Genomic DNA, 20,432 nt, shown 5'->3' with positions numbered 1-20,432 from the left:
ATAGGCCCCTCCCCCTCTCCGGGTCTCAGATTTCTTAGCCGGGCTGGGCCACATTCATCTCAGCGTTCTGGTACTTTGCTACTCTTCCTATGCTCCTGGGTTGTAAAGTAACGCGACCGAAATTAACATTGGAGACCTGGGAAATCACTCCTGTGTGGCGCCATAACCCCGCCCTTTATGCAAATAGAAACTGCCACCAAGAGGGCGTGTCCAGGCTCCTAATACCCTGGCACGCCCCTAGCTGCTTCCCCCCCCCTTCTTTGCTCTCTTCCAGTTGGCTGAGCTTAGACTAAGAGGAGGCGTGGCTTCCCCGGCTGCCCTTAGCCCGATGCTCCTATATATAGGGGGGCGGGTATCAGCCTCCCGCCTTCCCACTCGGATCTGGACCGCCGCGGAGGTAGGTGCTGGCCTTTTCGGAGCCGCTCCGGAGCGGTCCGGGGCCAGAAGACAATGAACGGGACGCGCTCCTGGTGTGCGCTGGTGGACTTGCACTCCGAGGGGGAGAGCGCGGTAAGAAGAAGGGGCAGCGGCCGGCCGGGTGCGGTCCCGTCCCCCATCCCTTCTTTCCCTGCCCTGCTCCCTTTCCCCGCCCCATCCCCAGTTTCGCACGGTCGTTTTAGGCGTTTCCTCCCACTTCTGTGCCCCTTCCCTTTCCATTCCCCATCCTCCCTCCGGGCACCTCTCCCGGAGCTGGTTCGGGAGTATCGGGCCCCCTGCGCTTGGAGGGCGACAGCCCGTCCCTGGCTCCCCGGGACACTGCCGATGGCGGTGACGACTTTTGCCCTTGAACCTTGGATCACTCGTCGACTCATCTTTGCGAGAGAGAGAGAGGGAGGGAGGGAGGATATATTTCGATTCCACCTGTCTTCATGAAACCCTTGGCCATATGCTGGGTGTTTTAGCTAATTGTACATGGGAATAAAGGGAAATAAATAGCCTCTGCCCTCCCAGAACTTACATTCTGCTGGAGAGCGGCACTCGTGCACACAAGGAACTTATACCAGGTTGTTTGAGAAGAGAGACAGAAATAGCCATTAAGAGGAAATCAGGAAAGGCTTTTTATAGAGAGTGGCAACCTTAGCTGATGATCCTTGAAGGAAGTTGTAGATTCTTTGATGCCGGTGAGGAGCCAGAAGATCATAGGGGAAAGAGTCAAGTGGATTAGGAGTCCGAGTTAAGATCTTAATTGCTGTGTGAACCTGGAAAAACTGATGAACTCTGTCTCTTCAGTTTTTCCTCATCTGTAAAATGGGGATTTTAATAGTATTTAATGTCCCCACCTTACGGGTTCATTGTGAGGCAAATCACTTTGACTACCTAGAAGTGCCATGTAAAAGAGTGATGGTGTAATGCGTGGTGGTAATGAATTTATGTGACAGGGCTGTGAATCCAGGGAGGTCTTGCTTTTTATTTACTTTGTATTTGATTATCTCTCAGTTTCTGGTTTCTGTTTGTGTCCTGTAGCATCAGAGATGCACCTGAGCTCTTAAAAGATTGATGCAGGGTACTTTTTGGACTAACAACAATAAAAAAGACTGGGCCAGCCCTTTCCCTTCCTATTCAGGTTCCTGAGGTTTCTCCTGTGGAGCGAGATTCAAATGAAAACCACCCAGAGTCATGTCCTTCTTTGAGAGAGGGGCTTTTTCTGCTATGCAGAGACCCACCTCCCAGGAGAGTCTCTCATGGAACTATGCCTCTATCCTCCTGCTCTAACCCCCACCTATTTCTGGTGTGGCCCAGAGCGTCTTTTAGTTTTACTTCCGTCTTTGATCTCCAAGTCTGAGGGAGGCCAGGGAAGAGGAGGAGTTGGGCACTGGTCCTTTGCTACACTGGGACCAGGGATCTCCCCGCCCCAATGCATGTGTGCCCCACCACTTCTTTGTCCCCTCTCACCCCACTACCTAGCTATTCCTAGAGTTTCCTGGGGAGAGGAGGTGGAGGGTTAGTTGGGTGGTTCTGTGTTTTCTGGCTCCTCTAAGGAACTTTAACCCAGCGTGGGTGTGTCTGGTTTCATGGATTTTCAAGCTGCTATGCTTTAGAGTGAAACAGGATAGGTGATGTTTGTAAGGAGGTGTGTCTCCTTTCTCTCTGGATTTTATTCTCTTCTTCTGTGGCTGCCTGATGCATTGTCCTTGAGGTAGCCCTTATCCAACTCACGTGTTAATTCAGTTAAATTATATTTGTGCCGTGGTAATTTCATATAATTGGCATTGCAATAGTATTCCCCTTGTCTCCTGCCCCCCCAGCAAGGGAAATCGAGTTTCTTTCAAGCAGATGGATGCCTTGGTCCTATTCCCACCAGACCATATCTCCTTATAGGCAGTGGTTACTTTTCTTTCTTTATCCTGTCCGCTTCTGGATTCTTAACAGGAGGACATTCACTCTCTTTTGTCCTTTGCCCTAGCCTAGCTGTATGGTTTGTTTCTCCCAGTACCTGATGGGGGCAGGGAGAAGGTGTGGGGGGAGGGGGCGGAGGGTTCAAGGGGCAGGGAATGAACAGGAAGAAGGATATTCAGGTCTCTACAGAGGAAGAAACTGAGTCTCAGAGATGGCACTCCTGAGGTTATTGGGCCAAAGCACTGGTTTTATTGAGAGTGGATCCCTGTTCCTTCAGTCTCTGATTTTTTTTCCCTTGTCTGGTAGAGCAGAAAAATGGATAAGGAAATGAGGAGAATGGAATTCAGACCCTCTTCTGCTTTCAGAAAGAATCTAAAACCAGATGCCTTTGAACAAAGGGGAGGTAGAAATTCCCTCATGCTTTTTGTCCATAGGGGTCAAAGCAAAGGTTTATCTTACACTGAGATTAGGGAGGAATGAACTGGCCAGTTACTAGCTCTTCCTGAAACTTGAAGTAGGTGGGTGGGGATGAAAAGCAGGCGAGCAGAGAAGGCTGCCCCCCACCATGATGTCCTGAATTTTTCTCTTCTGACCCAGCCCAAGGCAAGCACCTAGGATTTATGGCTCTCTGGCTGGTCTCCAAAAATCCGTTAATACTTATTGATGGATTCCTCTGTGGGTGGGGAGTATAGCTAGCTGAACCAAAACATGGAATCCAGGAGGGGAGTCAAGAACCAGGATGGCTTTTGGGGTTTTCCTGTCTTTGCATGTCTAGGAACACATGTGGACCTGATTTATATGAGCCTTAAAACATCCTCTGACTTCCCCTTTCTCTGTTGAGGAGGACAGCAGTAGGGATGAAGGAAAATGGCAGATAACCTAAATGATTCTTATTTAAATGAATTGAAAAGCATTTGTTAAATGCTTCGGATGTGCCTCGATCTTTGGCGTGGATTCTCTATCTTTGCTAAACTTCCCCCCCTCTCCAAGATTCACCTTCCTACTTCTTGTTATCTGCTTAACCTTTCCTTAACCCTTTCTTTTTTCTTTTTGGTGAGGCATTCGGGGTTAAGTGACTTGCCCAGGGTCACACAGCTAGTGTGTTTCAAGTGTCTGGTCTGAGATGGGATTTGAACTCGGGTCCTCCCGACTCCAAGGCCAGAGCTCCAAGGCCACTGCACCACTTAGTTGCCCCCCTTAACCTTTTTTGAGGGGACACTTGTGGCAAGTCTGGTGAAGCCAGTGGGCCCCCTCCTCACATAATGTTTTTAAAATGCATGAAACACATCAGATTACAAAAGAAACCAATTATATTGAATTGTAGTTATCAAAATTTTTTTAAAAAGAAAAAAACCTAAGTTCTTGGACTCAGGCTAAGAACTCCTGGCCTTAGACTATTTTGTTTTCATTCCTTGCGCATAGCAGGATGGGAGCATACTAGATGGGGAAGAACTGACCCAGAATTTAAAATTCATTATACATCAGCTATGCCTAGATAATTGAGCTGGCTTATAGATGACGTGTTTAGAATCTTATCTTGCTCTGATTACATTCTTCACCTTTTTCTCACCCTTGGTTCTGTCTTCCTTTTCTTGATTCAGATGCCCCTCCCCCCCTTTAAGTGGGAGCGTGAAAGAAGTTTGAGAGGAGCTAAGAATGGGTACAGAACTGTGGTTTAAAAAAAGAACAACCCAGGAATTTCTATAATTGTGATATCTCAGCCCCATTAGGGAAACTGAGGCCACATTTTGTATCTTGGTAGACCACTGAGCCTGCTTTCCCTGCCCTTCTCTTCCTTTTCAGCCCCTTCTCCTCACTTTGTGCCTCAAGCATGGCATATGTGATGGAAAGAGCCATGTACATAGAGGGAACCCAGGACCTGGGTTCAAAATGGGGCTCAGTGGGGCCTTTGGCAAATTGCCTTTCTCTGTGTCTCAGTTTCCTCATCTGTAGAAATGAAGAGGTTGAGCTCATAGGCCTCTTCCAGCTTCAAATCCTTTGGCCTTATGGCACGTCTTATTTGTTCTGCTCAATGAGGAAAGAAATCTGATATACTAATGTATGCTACAGGGTTAATGACTTTCTGAAGTACATTTTCATGTTACAAGGAGTCAGATGGAAGATAATTCTTAACCCAAAGGCATGGATAGGTCCTATATTGGTGGAATTTCAGGAATCCATGATAGGTAGATGGAGGAGATGTTTGGAGGATGAGTCTGTTGCTTCCTAGCTAAATAACTATCTGTTCTACCTATGCCCTGGACTCTGCCACCTTCTCTCGTAGTCTTTTCCTCCCATTTTGGTAGCCTAGAATGCATAGATTGTTAGAACTAGAAGGAGATTTAATATAGAGGTTGTCTAGTCTAACCCTGTAATTTGGCAGATGAAGGACCTGAGAGTCCCATAAGCAGAGGGTGACAGAGCCGAGACTTGACACCATGTTGCCATTTTCATAAATGCATATTTGGTCTTGCTAAGTTTGTCAGGATCTGGAGCTAATTAATTAGGCCTAGGCTCTACAGAGAGGTGAGAAGAGTGCATGGTGTAGTAGAGAGTTCAAGCCTTGGAATTAAGAAGACCTGGGTTCAAATCCTGCCTCAGATACTTATTAGCTTTGTGACCCTGAGCAAATCACTTAAACCTCTCTGAGCCTCAGTTTCCTCATCTGTAAAAAGTAGATAGCATAAAGATAACATGAGATAATGTTTGTGAAGGACTTTCTAAACATCAAAGCACTTGTGTCGACCTGAATGTTGTTCTCAGGTCTCTTCTTGTACTACATAGAGTTCAGATAGTACCAGTCTGAGGACAGGTTGTATTGTTCTTTTATAATTAGTGTTCAGAAGATTATTGCACAGGTGGATAAAATTATGTTCTTTGTGATTGATTATTATTAGTAGGAATAATAATGATAATGATGAGGAGGACCGGGGAAGGGAAGTGTTACATAATCCCTAGGTATTTCCTCAGGGTGGAGGTGGGGTGTGCACCCCAATAGTTTCAGTTCCAGACACATGTACTGCTTGTAATTGTAGTGCATGCTTCTCTGGGTCATGGCACTAGAGTCCCTTATGAAATAGCATAGTTTCCTGGGGTGGGGGATGGGATGGAGAAATCCACAGCTGAGATTTGATCCTGGCTGGTTTGGGGTGGGGGGGAAGAGAACAAAATAGATATGGAATCATGGAAAAATAAATAGGATTAGTCTTCCAGGATTTCTGGGTTCTTTGAAGAAAGAAAAGAAGAAGGCAGTGTCCTTCCTGACATGGTAGAGAAGAACAGAAGAAAATAACCGGTTTCCTACTCTTAGCTAGAATGACATGAAACATCTCTTGGACCATTTCTCTAGCTATCACTGGAGAAAGCATTTTGGCAGAGGAAAGTTGAACACAGTCCGTCAGGCTCCCTTTGGCTTGGAATGTGGGACACAGGTAACTTTCTTCAGGACATATTCACAAACTTAGAAATTGTGGCATCAGCATTGAATTGTAGTTGGAACTCTCTACAAGCAAGTTCCTTTTCTCTTCCTGTTTCTGTGTGCCCAACTATCTCCTATACAGATGTCTCTAGAGAATGAGAGGAGCTCACCTGTGTCCCTGCCATCTTCCTTTCCCATTTCCCCTATGCCTCTTTCTCATTACTTGGGGTGAGCCCCCCCAAATAATCCAGTGCTATATTTGCCCCTAGGAAGATTTGGAGGAGGCTAAAGGAAAATCAGTCGATCAACAAGAATTTCTTAAGTGTCTGTTATACGCCTGGCACTGTATTAATTACTTTGGACAGACATGGTACTTGAGCTGAGTGTTAAAGGAACAGGGGGATGTTGTGAGGCTCAAGTGAGGGGGAGTGCATTCTAGGAATTGGTGGGGGGACGACAATTGGTGCAGAACCATCGAAATGGGAGATGGCCTTTCATGGGTGAGGGATAGAGAGGTTAGTTTGCAGGATACATACCCCCATTTGGGGCTTTCTTGGCAAAGATTTTGGAGTGGTTTGCCATTTTCTTCTCCAGCTCATTTTACAGGTGAGGAATATCTATTGGGGGGGGCAGGAGCAGAGGAAGATATATTGGGGTCAAGTGATGAAGGCCTTTAAAAGTTGAACAGAGGAGTTTGTTTCTGTTTTATCTTAGATGTAATAGGGAGCCATTGGAGTTTATGGAGTAGAAAAATGACATGCCGTGGTCAGATATTACTTATGGGCTTCAATCTAGAGCAGGTTCCCCACCCCTTCTCTGGAGGAGAGACTGAAACAGGGGAAGACTTGCAGCAGGAATACCAATTGAGAATCCATCCCAATAATCTAGTCAAGAAGTGACGAGGGTGCCGACCCATGGTGGTCACTGTGTGGGTAGAGAAAAGGGGTCAGATGCAAGAGCTGTGATAGACAGAAAAGCCAACTTTGGTGTCACTAACTTTTCTGGGTGTGTAGTTGTGAGACATGAAAGATAAAGGCTCTTTGTGCGATCAAGCCTAAACAAAGGGCAACTTCTGCCCCAGTGAGCCCCGGAATGGGGACAAAGGTGGACAGTCTTCAGTAGGTGAGTAGGAGTGGGAGAGCCTGGGCCCCAAGGGTTTCCGGCCCCCTAATAATCCCTTGTGCCTTTCTTCCCTAACTTTATGGAGCTATCATTATGCTATAACTCCTGGGAACAGGAGCTAGACAAGTGGTTGATTATCCCCATTTCTTAGAGTGGGAAAAACTGAACGGACCACAAAAGCGGCTAGTGAAGTGGCAGGATCTGACGGGACAGCTGAATCTTCCAGCTTAGAGACATCTACATCCCTAGCCCTGAGTTCTTCCTTCAAAATGAGCATTTCCTCCTTATATCCTGTAAACCTCTTTGTTCCCACACATTTCTGGACCTTTTGGCTTTCAGGCTTGGAGAAGAGGAACCCAGGAATCGTAAGCACTGGCTTAGTGTCCCTCCGCCTGTGTAAAATGGATTTTTTGCTTGTGAGAACCCTCTGGGGCCTCATTGTTTCTTTCTTCTCTCCCTAGTCGGAATCGCTAAGCTCTTAGCTAGGTGTTTACCCCCTCCCCTCTTCTCCCTCTTTGGGGACTGAGTCATAGGTTGGAGATGCGTTTGAGCAGAGCCGAGAGGCTGGCTGTAATTTGAGGCTGGCTGTGCTTCTCCCCAGGAATGTTTACGGGGCTACCTGCCTCTTGATTAGGCCACGTAGATTTTCCCCTCAAGAAGATGACTCTTCTACTCTTGCCTTGGAGGTATGGGATCATTGGCCCTCCTAGCTAATGGGCTATTGTCCCTAAAAGTCCAGGTCGGAGCGTTCTCTGTGTCAGGGTCGGGCACCATCTGCTTGAGAATATGCACGCCATATGGTATTACAGGGATTATTCCAGAGTGGGGTACTTTCGTGTTTGAGTGAGCTGTAGGGAGGAGAGCTGGGATGCAGCCTGTTAATAGAATACAGTCTTCGGGGTTATCTCTGATCCTGATGGATGATGGTCTCTTTCTAGCCATTTGTTTCAATGCCTTTTGTTACCATTTTACTGTTCAGTCATCTCAGTCATGTCTGGCTCTTCCCGACCCCATTTGGGGTTTTCTTGGCAAAGATACTGGAGTGGTTGGCCATTTTCTTCTCCAGCTCATTTTATAGGTGAGGAAACTGAGGCAAACAGGGTGAAATGACTTGCCCAGGGTCACACAATTAGGCAGTGTCTGAAGCCAGATTTGAACTTGGGTCTTCCTGACTCCAGGGCCAGCACTCTATCCATTGTACCACCTAGCTGCCCCAGGTTTTAATATAACTCTCCTTGTATCTGCTCTGCAAACAGCATCATGGTGTGGTAGAAAAAGAACCAAATTTGAATTCAGAAGACCTGGTGTTCTATAATCTCGAATGAGTCAGTGACCTCCCCACCAGCCCCAATCCCCGTAGACATCCTCCCAGTTCCCTTATCAGTAAAATGAGGGAATTGGATTGAGTCATTTCCAAGGTCTCTTTTAGCTGCAAATCCTATTGTTCCTATAAAGCAAATGGATGAGGCCGAGACTCTCTCTTGTAGAGGAGCTGAGGAATACAGAGGTGGTCATAAGGACATTGAAACTCTTAGATTCTCCCTAGTCTGGCCCTCAGAGTGCTTGCATCTTGCTCAGCATGTGGCCATCGTGGGAGTGGCTTCTGTACATCCCCATTGCACCTACCAGTGAGATCTGGCATGGTAGGTGGAAAACTCCTGTGGGTTGTCCCGAAATGCCTCCCTTCTATCTCCCTTAGCAACCCCTTCTGTGACAACCAGCAAAGTGGGTTTATTTACCAGCCCTGAAAGATTAACCAAGACAAAGAGGGAACAGAGAACATTATTTCAACTTCTAGGTTAGGGATAGTGAATGAGGAGGGGGGTGGATACCTCTTGAGAAGAAATGAATAGATTCTGGGGTGTAATTTGAGACCTGTGTTGAAGTCCTGAGTAATAGGGAGGGTGGGAAGGGGAAGTTAGACTGGATTTTAAGGGCAAAGGAGCAGTTGGTGATATTGAAAGAGAAACTTCCTAGAATCTTATCTTTTTTTGGTGTCCCCCCCCCCAATTTAAAGAGACAGCTGGACAATAACCACATAAAAAGTCAGTGGAGAGAAGTTGGGGAATATTTGGAAACCCAAGCAATTCTCATCCTTCTGGGTGGTTTTAAGTGTTGTGTCCTAACCAGAATCAGCAGAATGGATGGGGTGACCCCACAGGGCCCCTCCTACCACATTTCTTTTCTAATCCGGAGGGGCTGGTTGTGGACCAAAAAATTGTACTTGGCCCTGGTGGCCGGCAGATAGCACTTTTGTTTTTTCCTGCTGACTGGGGATGCCCCGGCATTCCCTAACTGCCTACAGGGAAGAAGAAATGAATTTGGATCGGAGAGCATGTTTGTGTCCGTGGGGGAAAAAGAGTTGGCAGCAAGTTTAGCTACTTTGAAATTGTTTCCTTCTCATCTTTTCATAACTAGGTTTATGAACTGGAAGTCGCAGCTGAATATTAGACACTGCTGCTAAGACCGCAAACCAATTCGAGAGTTGGGCGGGACTTTAGAGGCCCATAGGGACGCAACCTAGAAGCCTCGCTCATGATTGATCATCTTTGCCTTTTTGGGGAGCCCCCTACCGCCTGCATTCCAGAGACATTCAGGGATTTGACCAAGGTTTCAGTTCAGTAGTGAGAACCAGAAGGAACCCAGGACTTTTGGTTGCCAGCATGTCGCTGTTTTCAACATACCGTGTTGCTCTCTTCTGTCACCACACTCTGCCTTTCGTCTCTCAAACACTATCCTCCTACCAATCATTCTGTTCTTGTGTTATTTTCTAACTCGAGATTTTGCTGAAGTAGCTTTTTAAATTTTTCTGTATTTGCAGAAAAAGTGCTAGTTTGGAGAGAGGCTTGATTCCTAAAGAAATCATTCACTTTTTCTCAAGGTTCATTATTGTTAGGATAATTTCTTTTTCTGAATTTAATGAATGTCTCTCCCTCCCAAAAGAGCGACCATTTCCATATATAAAGTAGCATAGAAAAACAAGATTATATGTAAAATGGTGAATCTTTATTATGTACAGCTTACTTTTCAAAATCTGTAATAAATTCAGCATGTTATTTTCAGAATTGTCCTGCTTCTCTGTTTCTTCTGAATTTCCTTCTTCAAAAACATGCTTCAATGACCCTCTTTTGTTTTTGGAGCAACCGACACTATGGTTTCTTTCCACTAAACCCCTCCCCCCCCAATAAATAATGAAAAAATCCTTGTAGCAAATAAATGGTCAAGTCCAACAAATCCATACATTTGTCATGTCTCCTTCTGCACCTTGAGTCAGTCAGTCCTCTGCTGGGAGTTGGGCGGCATGCTTCATCATTGGTCCTCTGACATCGTGGCTGGTCGCTGAGCTGATCAGAGTTCTTAAGCCTTCCAGAGCTGTTTTTCTTTACAGTGATGTTATCGCCATGTAAATTGTTTCCCCAATTTTGCTTACTTCACTCTTTTTCAGTTCATGCTGCTCTTCTCAGGTTTCTTTAAAACTTTCTTTTACATAGGATGATTTCTGTGTGGCAAATGATGGATATGGGTATCACATTCAAGTGCCCCCTATTATTTTACATTAGAATTTAATCTAGAAATATTCCTAATGTTTGATGTTTACACTCAATACCATTTCAAGACCTTCTATCAGGATGGGAGACTCAATCCAGAATGGGCAGGTGAGAGGACCAGAACATTTCTTTTCCTTGGAATGTCTGTCAGATCATGGAGATGAACATGGTTACCTCTCTCAGAAAGACCTTCCACCAGATATGGTTTCTGGAGACTGGTCTGAGCCAGGGCCATATTGGAGCCATGTGGTACCTAATCTCTTCCATTAAGGCATAGTGAACATTCTCAGACTCACTCTTCAGAATGATCCATGAGGTGATCTTCTTGAAGACATGTATATGTATATTTTAGGCAATCGGGGTTAAGTGACTTGCCCAGGGTCACACAGCTAGTAAGTGTCAAGTGTTTGGTCTGAGGCCAGATTTGAACTCAGGTCCTCCTGACCTCAGGGCTGGCACTCTATTCACTGCGCCACCTAGCTGCCCCTTGAAGACATATTTTCAAGACATATGTCTTGAAGGCAGAGAATATCTGGGATTCTGGCAGCCAGATTTTCCTCTTTTGTCATGGCCCAGTCTCCTTCCTTCCTGATGCTGTTTCCTTTCCCTCTGTCCCTCCATGACTGCATGGAAATATATCTGCTATTGTGGGCTCAGGGTTATTTTTCCCTACAAACGCTTCTAACCAAGCCTCAGGAAGACCGTGTTTTTGGAAGTAGAGGGAGAAGCCTACCAAAGGAAAATCTGAATCTTTGCTGATGTTGTTCAGTTTCAGTCATGTCGACCCTTTTTGACTCCTTTTTGTGCTGATCCTTGACTTATTATAACCTGATCTTCTAGTGGGAAGGATGTTGGGTTTGAGTTCTGTCACTGAAATGACGTTGACATCTTGTTGAGATTCTAAAATTGACTTGACGTTAAGTTTCTTTGGTGAGGAAAGTCAGAAGAATATTTCAGATATTTTGAGGAACAGATTTTCTACATTGGTGCTATGCTGAGAACCATCCATTCTGTGCTAGTTAATTTGCTTTGGTTATGTTTTATTTGAACCTCTCCCCTTCTCTTCCTTTAGGGAGTTGGGAAGTCCTACACAATGGTGTCTAGCAGATCAGCTGGTCATTCCCTGGCATCGGAGCTGATAGAGTCTAATGATGGGCATGAGGAAATCATCAAGGTAAATACTGTCCCCCTTCCCTATCACCCTCCCTTCTCTCCCCACGTTTCACTGAAGGTCAGAAGAATGGCAAGGGGACTGACGTTGCAAAAAGCAATCTTGCAGTTAGAAAGTGGGAAGAACTTCCAGGATCGGAGATGCTGGAACAGACGGCCACCTCCTCTGGAGATCTCCAAGACAAGAGCCGGTGGTGACCTGGCTGGCATGACTTGGGTGCAGTACAGGACTGTAGCGGGGGAATGTATTAGATGACCTTCCCAAGTTCCCTCCAGATCTTACATGTTTATTGAAAAACAGGTACTGGGGGGCAGTTGGTGGACCTGATTTGATTGTGATTCTTTGTAACTAGAATGGTTTCATTCTCCAACTATAGGTTTACTTGAAGGGGAAAGCTGGTGACAAAGTCATCCATGAGAAGAATATCGATCAGCTGAAAAGTGAGGTTCAGTACATCCAAGAGGTAGGCAGCCTTTTCTTCCTCATTGTGGAGGGAATTGCTTTCCAGTAAAGTTCTACCAGATTGAAAGCTGCTTGAGAGAAAAGCCTATCTTATACTTTATACTTCCCACCATGTTAAGTAGATGTGTATGGAATGAATGAATGAAAGAACCAGCTTTAGAATGTGAGTAGAACCAGGGCTTTGGGCCAAGTACAACCTCCCACTGTGTGTGCCCCACTTGGCTTTTATGTTTTTAGCCTCTCTTTCCTCTTCCCAACCCCAAGTCTTTCAAGCTTGCATGAGCCTGTCAAAGTTCACTCTTTGTGGTGTTGGGCGTTTTTAGTGCTTAGCTGCTTGATTCCCTTCACTCTTGGGTGATGATAAACTTTTTCTCCCTTCCACTCCCCAAATATCCCTAATACTCTCTCCCTAATCAAGTAAAAGCCATGCCTGTCACTATTGACCCTGCAGAAGTCAAATTAATCGGTAGATGTCTATTGAGTATTCATTCTGTGCTCAGGATTATGCCAGGCATATATATTATCTGGCTATTGGTTTGAACTATCTTTCTGTTCTCTGTAAAAATCATTTTTTTAAAGGCATGGATTAAGGCTTGGGTTATTTTCTGAAAAGAACTGGGATGAGGTTAGATGAGAGGCATCATTGGAACTTGAGAATATAATTTAGAACAAGTCATTTCACATTATCTGTGTGTGGATAGGGGCCAGCTAGGTGGCAAAGTGGATAGAGCTCGGGGCCTGGAGTCAGGAAGATTCATTTTGCTGAGTTCAAATCCTGACTCAGACACTTACTGAGCTGTGTAACTCTGGGCAAGTCACTTAACCCTCTTTACCTCAGCTTCCTCATCTGTCAAATGAGCTGGAGAAGGAAATGGCAAACCACTCCATATCTCTGTCAAGAAAACTCCAAATGGCATCACAAAATGGCAGACATGACTGAAAAACAAAAATGTGTGAATAGAATATATGCTCCCTGAGGACAAGAGCTGTTTCATTTTTATCTTTCTATCCCCAGCATCTAGCACAGTGCCTAACACAGAGTAGGAACTTGATAAATTCTTACTGATTGATTTGATTAACTAGCTTTTGTGTGTTTTCCGTAACGGATTGTTGATTTCCTCTATACCTTATCATGTTTTTTTCAATCCCTTCCTCATTATTAGTCAGTTTCTAGGGAATGCAAATCTATTATAGTGACAACTCAAGGTAAATCTGCCTAAACGAATCCAGGGTGATTTTATTTATTATATTTATTATATTTATTTATTTATTTTTATTATTTACTTATTATATTTATTATATTTCGTATTCCCTACAGCATGGCTTCCCTGCTCATCAGGGTGGAGAGTCAAGAACTGACTTTTTGTGAGTCAGTGGAGGCATTGGGAACTTTTGTATATTCCATATATTCCAAGCATACCTAATCAAAATATTTGTCCCTCCTGAGTGTCTCTGGATGACATAGGCATTTTGGTGAATGGTTTGGGAATGGGGACCCTCTAAATGGGCAGATCTCAGCGTTCTGTTCTCTCCCTCCCCTCAACCTTCCCACTTCCCCCAGCTAAAAAATCACTTGCCCTCCCCACCAGGCTAGGAGCTGTTTGCAGAAGCTTCGGGAGGATATAAGCAGCAAGCTTGAGAGAGACTCAAGGGACTTTCCTCAGCAACAGGAGATGCAGGTAACTAATGGGCAATGTCCTAGCTCACTCCTAGCAGCTAGGTTCTCAGTGGAAAGATGGGATTGTATAGCAGTTAGTATTTATGGATCATCTTCTGTGAATCATGTGGTGAGAGGGGAGTTGAGTATGTAAACAGCCCTGTCCTCAGGGAGCTTAAAATCTAGGGAGCCAAGGCAAAGGTATGTATGCATGTGTATACATACACACATACACACACACACCCCATGCGCTGTCTCTTTCTGCATTCAGGTACGTACACATAGCTAGGTGTACCTCGTTATGCAATGTACTGGTTCCTAAAACATTATATAAAAGTTTAATTTTTGTAAATTGCATAATTTTCAAATTCACTAGGGAAGCTTGCTATTTAGAGAAATCCTATAATTGATGTGAAGTGATGAATTTTTTTCATATAGTAGAGAATCTCTCCTTAACCTCTTTTCCAAATTCAGATTTTCACATAGTGAATATATAAATAATGCAAAACTGCTAGTATAGCTACAGAGCTATTTTGTTCATTCATTCATTCATTTATTTTAATGAATTGGTAAAGGGAACTGTCCCCAGGAGAGATGTCCTTCCTCCACTATGCAGCCCTTCATCCTCTTGATTGGAGTCCGGTTTCTGTAAGAATAGCTGACACTTGTGTATCCCTTAAAGTTTACAGAGTCAACTCTGCAAATGATCTCCTTGAATTCTCACAGCAACCCTGTGAGAGGTTGATGCAAACAGGTGTTACCATCCCCATCTAGGTTCAAGGTTAAGTGTGACTTGCCCATTGGCCACCCAACTAGGAATTGGCAGAAATGGAGTTCAAGCTCAGGTCTCCCATGATAATAATGATAATAACGTATGTAACACCTAGTATGTGCCAGGCATTGTATTAAGCACTTTAAAATTATCTCTTTTGATCCTCACAACTATTCTGGGAGGTAGTGCTATTATTATCTCCATTTGACAGATGAGGAAACTGAAGCAAATAGAGGTAAAGTGACTTTCCCAAGGTCACACAGCTAGTACATGTCTGAGATGCTTCTGTCCATCACACTTCACTCTTAGCTGTTGTAACATCTTGGGTCCTGTATCCATTTAGCCCCCTTTGGGGGCCAATTCTAGCTATGTGGTCTAGTCACCAGGAAAGCTGTACCAATGCTAATCATGAACTTTCAGAGCTTGAAGGGAACCTTAGAGATTCTCTCTAGTCTAACTCCGTCATTTCATAGAGGAGAAAACTGAAGCTTGGAGAAGAAGAACATCTTAGCTAAGCTTCAGCAGCCGGTCAGCTCCCCTGACTCTTCTGACAAATCTCGCCTTCACTAACGGATGGGAGACATGGAACGGATCATCAAAACCATCCAAAAACAGCAGATAATGACAAAATAATTCCTGCTAAGTGTGGACCTTACGTGTGTGTGTGTGTGTGTGTGTGTGTGTCTGCAAACACACGTTAAATATATATGTATGATAATAGATTGTAGAATATGTATGTGAACACATTTTATATATGATGTAGATTGTAGAACATATATGTAAATACATGTATGATACAGATAGTAGAATATATATGCAAACACACGCGTGTAGTGTATAAGTATATTTATATGATAGAGACTGCCGAATATATATGCAAACACACAATATATAGTATATAGCATACAGATTGTGGAATATATAGCAGATACGTGTGTGTGTGTGTGTGTGTGTGTGTGTGTGTGTGTGTGTGTGTGTGTGTATGTATGAATGTATGAATGGTTCAGATTGTAGAATGTTAGCTCCTTGAGGGAACTGACTATGTCAGTTTTTCTAACACGTGCTTAATGCGTGTTGGTCGCTGAATTAAATATAGAATGCACATCCAGTCCAAATAGGAATATGTGTGTGTATATACATTGCATGTATATGTCTATAATCTGAGATAAAAGCACCATGTTCTCCTGATTACATGTTGTGTAGAGCACACATCTGGCTGCCGAGGGCAGTGGGTAGTCTGGTGCTTTGCAGGGAGGTAGGAAGAACCTAGCCTGGGCCTGAAACTTGGCCACAAGAATTCACCAGCAGATCCCTTTCAGAGCTGTTAACTTGTAAACCCACATCACTGCCCCCTTGTTCAGAAGCTCCCAAAACTCTATGGAGGAGATACCAGGCGGTGGGCTAGAATGCTGCAAATGCCGCTTTTCAATATTCTCTTCTCTCGGTGTGTGCCAGACTTTCTTGAAATTCCGGGGGCAGAGGAAAGTCTTGAGTGTTGGCTACAAGCAGATGCTTGTATTCAGTGAGCTTCAGGGACTGGGGCCAATTCATACCTTCCAAGCTGGGAAGGTTTTTGCTGCCTGTTTTTTTGAACGTACCAGTAAGCAATTAGATCATCCTGCTCTGCCTTCAACACCACCAGCCCTCCACCCCTTGCTTCCAGAAAGTCTAGAAAGACTTCTAAAGTCTTGGAGGGCTCTGATGTCTCTGAGAAGGCTGCTGCGTTGAGAAGGCTGCTCCGTGTCAGGGCTATGCCAGCCTCCTGACTTCTTTGTTTTCTTTGGATAGGTGCTATTGGAAGAGCCAAATGACTTCAGGCAGTCTTCCACTTCTCTGTACAAGACCCCCTCTGAGACCCTGGTAGGTAGCAAGAAAGGGAAGCTCCCTTGGGGACCCCGACACTGCTTCTTGTCTTGCTGGTGCTGGGGGCACAGAGAGGGCTCACCCAAGGAGCTTGGGGAGCCTTCCTTGTAGAGTGTTAGACATTCTGTTCTGCTGAGTTATTACAGGAAGTGGCCCTTTGTAGAGGCTGGGGCATGAGCCACGTGCTCTGGTGATGTCCAGTTTGAGGATGCGGTGAGTCTTTTCACCCCATTTAAATAGGAGTTGGGGAAAGGAGGGTAGAAAATAAGCATTTATGTGATGCCTATTATGTGTCACACTAAGCACTTTTGCAAATTTTATCTTATTTGATTTGATCCTCACAACAACCTGGGGGGTGGGGGTAGGTGCTTTTGTTACCCCCATTTTAGTTGACGAAAATGAAGCAGACTAAGGTTAGGTGACTTGCCCAGGGTCACACAACTAGTAACTGTCTGAGGCTGGATTTGAACTCGGGTCTTTCTGACTCTGTGCACACCACTATGCCACCAGCGGCCTGAATTGGCTTTTTGGAGCCTCCCTCCTCATCTCCTCCCTCCCCCACCTCCCCTTTATCTCTGCAGTTGACAGCTGTGTTGGGGTAACCAGTTATAATAATACCTTTTATTATTTATCTAGCCCCTTTCTTCTCACAGGCTGGAAGCTCTGCCACATGTTATCTCACTTATCTTTGTGGTAGCCCTGTGAGGCAGGGAGGGGCTGGTGTTCCTTCTCTCCATTTTGTAGATGGGGAAACTGAGGCTCAGAGAGGTTTAAGGGACCTGCTCCTTGACTTGGAACATCAAGGACTGGAGCACAGGGTTTTCTTCCTCCAGCTGAGGGCTTGAGGAGGGAGACCCGACCTCCTAGTAGCCCCTCGGAGGCTCAGGACTAAAGACCCTGGCATTGAGACAGCATAGTTTGGACTCATGATCTTACATGCCAGCTCAGCTCTAACCACCACCAACCCACGGCTGGGTGTGGCCAAGCTCAAGCTAGGCATTAACCCTTGATGGGCGAGTAGGGAGGAGAGGGAACGTCTCTTACTTCATAGCTAGTCACCAGCCCTCGAACTTCGCCTAACTGGCTGTTGGCAGGGGATGAAAAAGGCTTAAGAGACAATGCTCTAGATCAGGGGTGGGGAACCTTCCATCTTCAGGCCCATGTGGCCTTCTAGATCCTTAAGTGCGGCCTTTTGACTGAATCCAGATTTTGTTCTGTAAAATTTGGATTCAGTCAACAGGCTTCACTTAAGGATCTAGAAGTCCACATGGGCCTAGAGGCTGCAGATTCCCTGATTTGTTGTAAAATTTGGGTTTAGTCAAAAGGCCACACTTAAAGATCTAGAAGGCCACACGGGCTGAAGGCCGAAGGTTCCCCACCCCTCCTCTAGGTACATTCTAGTGTAACAGGAGAATTATAGTCCTGCCTAAGGGAGCTTCTAATATCACAGAGGGAAAGTATCCCCAACCTTGATGAGGGTGTCATTTGTCCCTGCCCTCAGAAAAGAGCAATATGATTGGGATGGGGATTGGGGGGCTGGGGGAGTTGGAACAAGACCTATACACAAACATAATAATAGCTTTTCTTTAAAAAACAAACGTGTATTTTGATTAAAAATTTTTTTTGCTTGCTATCTCAAGGAGGAAGGAGGGAAGGGAGTTTTTTGGAATTCAAAACTTTTGTTTATTTTTTATTTTTTTGGTGAGGCAATTGGGATTAAGTGACTTGCCCAGAGTCACACAGCTAGTGAGTGTTATGTGTCTGAGGCCGAATTTGAGCTCAGGTCCTCCTGCGTCCAGGGCCGGTGCTCTATCCACTGTGCCACCTACCTGCCCCCAAAACTTTTAAACATGGTAAGAATTGTTTTTACATGTAATTGGAAAAAAATTATTCAAAAATATTTTTAACATTTATTTTTTAAAATTTTGAGTTTGAAATTCTCTCCCTCCCTCACCCATTGAGGAAGGCAAACAATATGATCCCCATTAAACATGTGAGGTCACGCAAGCCCTATTTCCATTTTAGCCTAGAATAATTGATATGTGACACCTTAAAGTTTATAAAACACTTTATATGCCTCATCTCATTTGAGCTTCACACAGACCTCGTAAGGGGAGGAGGCATTGTTACCAACAGGCATTATCTTCATTTTACATGAAACTGAGGTGTAGAAAGTTTTGGTGACCTGCCCATAGTCATACAGCTGGTAAGTGTCAGAGTCAGGATTTGAACCCAGGCCTTCCTGACTCCAGGTCTAGCTCTCTGGTCCCTCTGTGTGCTACTTCCCTCATGACAAAAGACATAAGCATGTTTCATAAGAAATACTTTTGTAGGGACAGTTTAGTGCCATGTTGAAAATGGATCTAAATGCTCGGGAGACCTGGGGTGAAGGGGCAACCTGGAGGTGGATTGGGCTCATTGAGGTTTGAAGGGAGCCTGCTTTGGTCCATCTGGTGTCTCCGGCAAGTTCTTTTATTAGGGTGGAAGTCCTTTGTAGGGGGTGGGCTAGCAAGTACGTCTGTTTCCCCAAGTCTCGAGGATAGTTGCGTTAACTTTTGGGCTTTTCCTTCCTTTAATGTTGGTGCTTGGTTACAGGCGCAAGGCTATCAAAATGAAGACTCCGAGAGCTTGAAGAAAACCATCCAAGATCTGCGTGATAAGCTGCAGGAGGCTGAGAGGCAGCAGCAGTCAGACAAGGCGCATTTCGAGGTGAGGATTCCGTAGCCCGCCTGCTGCCCATCTTTCCAGCCCATAACTTCCCTCTGTCTGATCTCCATCTTGCTCGTTCCCCTCCACGCATCATTCCATCCTCTGCTTTCTTCAGTTTGCACAGATGGTTCTGGCCCGTGTCTGGAATGCGCGCCTTCCTCACCTCAATTGTCAATGAGTCCAAAGTCATGGAATGAATGCAGCTTTGGGTTCAGAACCTAGCTCATGAGCTGCCTTGTACACAGTGATTTTCATGATTTCCCCCAGCTGTGTTAGTATTCTCTTTCAAATGAAATTATCTTATTTGTACTTTCTGTGTGTACATGTGTGCATCCCCCTCCCCTCCAGTAGAAGGTAAACTTCTTGAGGGCAGGGACTGGTTCCCAACATGCCTGGCAAAGTGCCTTGGGTACATGTAGAAATAGATGCTGCTGCTGATAGCTTGTTTCTGACTCGTCAGGACTCCATATGGGGTTTTCTTGGCAAAGATGCTGGAGTGGTTTGCTGTTTCCTTCTCCAGTGGGTCAGGCAAATGGAGGTTCAGTGACTTGCCCAAGGTTGCACAGCTAGTGAGTATGTGAGGCCAGATTTGAACTTGAGTCTTCTGACTTCAGGCCCTGTGCTCTATCAACTGAGCTACCTCGCTGCCTCCAGACAGAGCATTTTTCTTCTTCTTTTTTTTTTTTTTTGGTGAGGCAATTGGGGTTAAGTGACTTGCCCAGAGTCACACAGCTAGTGAGTGTTATGTGTCTGAGGCTGTTGAACTCAGGTCCTGCTGACTCCAGGAATGGTGCTTTATCCACCGCACCACCTAGCTGCCCTCAGACGGAGCATTTCTCGAGTGCTTACTCTGTGCCAGGAATTGTGCTAAGTAAGGGGGTACAGATATAAACAAGCAGGGCAATGATGCTTGAGGACTCCATTATAGGATCTGAGGAAGTAACTGAGTGATGGGTCACTTGCAGCAGGAGGTGGGGGGCTTCCACAGTATCTGCCATACCCTTCTCTTGCCTGATGCCACCATATGGAAAATCAGGGGAATGGTGTGAGGAGTATCTGCCCTATCCCAATCTTCCTTCTCTTGGGCAGGTATGGTCACCGTTTGCTCAAGGATCTTGGTGCTACTTTGATAGTCAGCAGTTGAGTCTGTGCTTTTTGAAGGGGAGGGAGCAGTAACAAGGAATCGTCCCAAACAATGGGTAACCCCAAAGTCATTTCTGTTTGACACAGGTATACATTACACTTTTTAGCAGACTTTTCTTCCCAAATACATTTGACGTAGACTAATATGAAAATGAGTTTGCAGTCCCTGTGCACCAAGTCGCTTGGCATTGAGCTTGAGCCGTAGGTAAGGTTGCCAGGTGCCATTTCCC

General features: G+C 45.1%; 1 protein-coding gene across 2 annotated transcripts in view; it reads left to right on the top strand.

The window, feature by feature from the left end:
• Positions 1-269: 269 nt before the first annotated feature.
• TUFT1 (tuftelin 1) overlaps positions 270-20,432 on the top strand; it is a 43,116-nt gene continuing 22,953 nt past the window's right edge. Inside the window, exons 1-6 of one of the 2 annotated variants that reach the window (XR_002327989.2) lie at positions 270-510; positions 11,498-11,599; positions 11,973-12,059; positions 13,648-13,737; positions 16,276-16,347; positions 18,946-19,059. Coding sequence is in view for 1 of the 2 variants with exons in the window: in XM_021005248.2 (XP_020860907.1) it covers positions 451-510; positions 11,498-11,599; positions 11,973-12,059; positions 13,648-13,737; positions 16,276-16,347; positions 18,946-19,059 (525 nt within the window). In the remaining variant the exon portion in view is untranslated. The remainder of the gene's footprint in view (positions 511-11,497; positions 11,600-11,972; positions 12,060-13,647; positions 13,738-16,275; positions 16,348-18,945; positions 19,060-20,432) is intronic. The other variant, XM_021005248.2, reaches the window with a different exon arrangement.

The sequence above is a fragment of the Phascolarctos cinereus genome, unplaced genomic scaffold (genome assembly GCF_003287225.1).
Source record: "Phascolarctos cinereus isolate Bilbo 61053 unplaced genomic scaffold, phaCin_HiC Scaffold_5;HRSCAF=322, whole genome shotgun sequence".
In the NCBI taxonomy this organism is placed as follows: domain Eukaryota; kingdom Metazoa; phylum Chordata; class Mammalia; order Diprotodontia; family Phascolarctidae; genus Phascolarctos; species Phascolarctos cinereus.
This window is presented reverse-complemented; position numbering and strand designations above follow the sequence as displayed.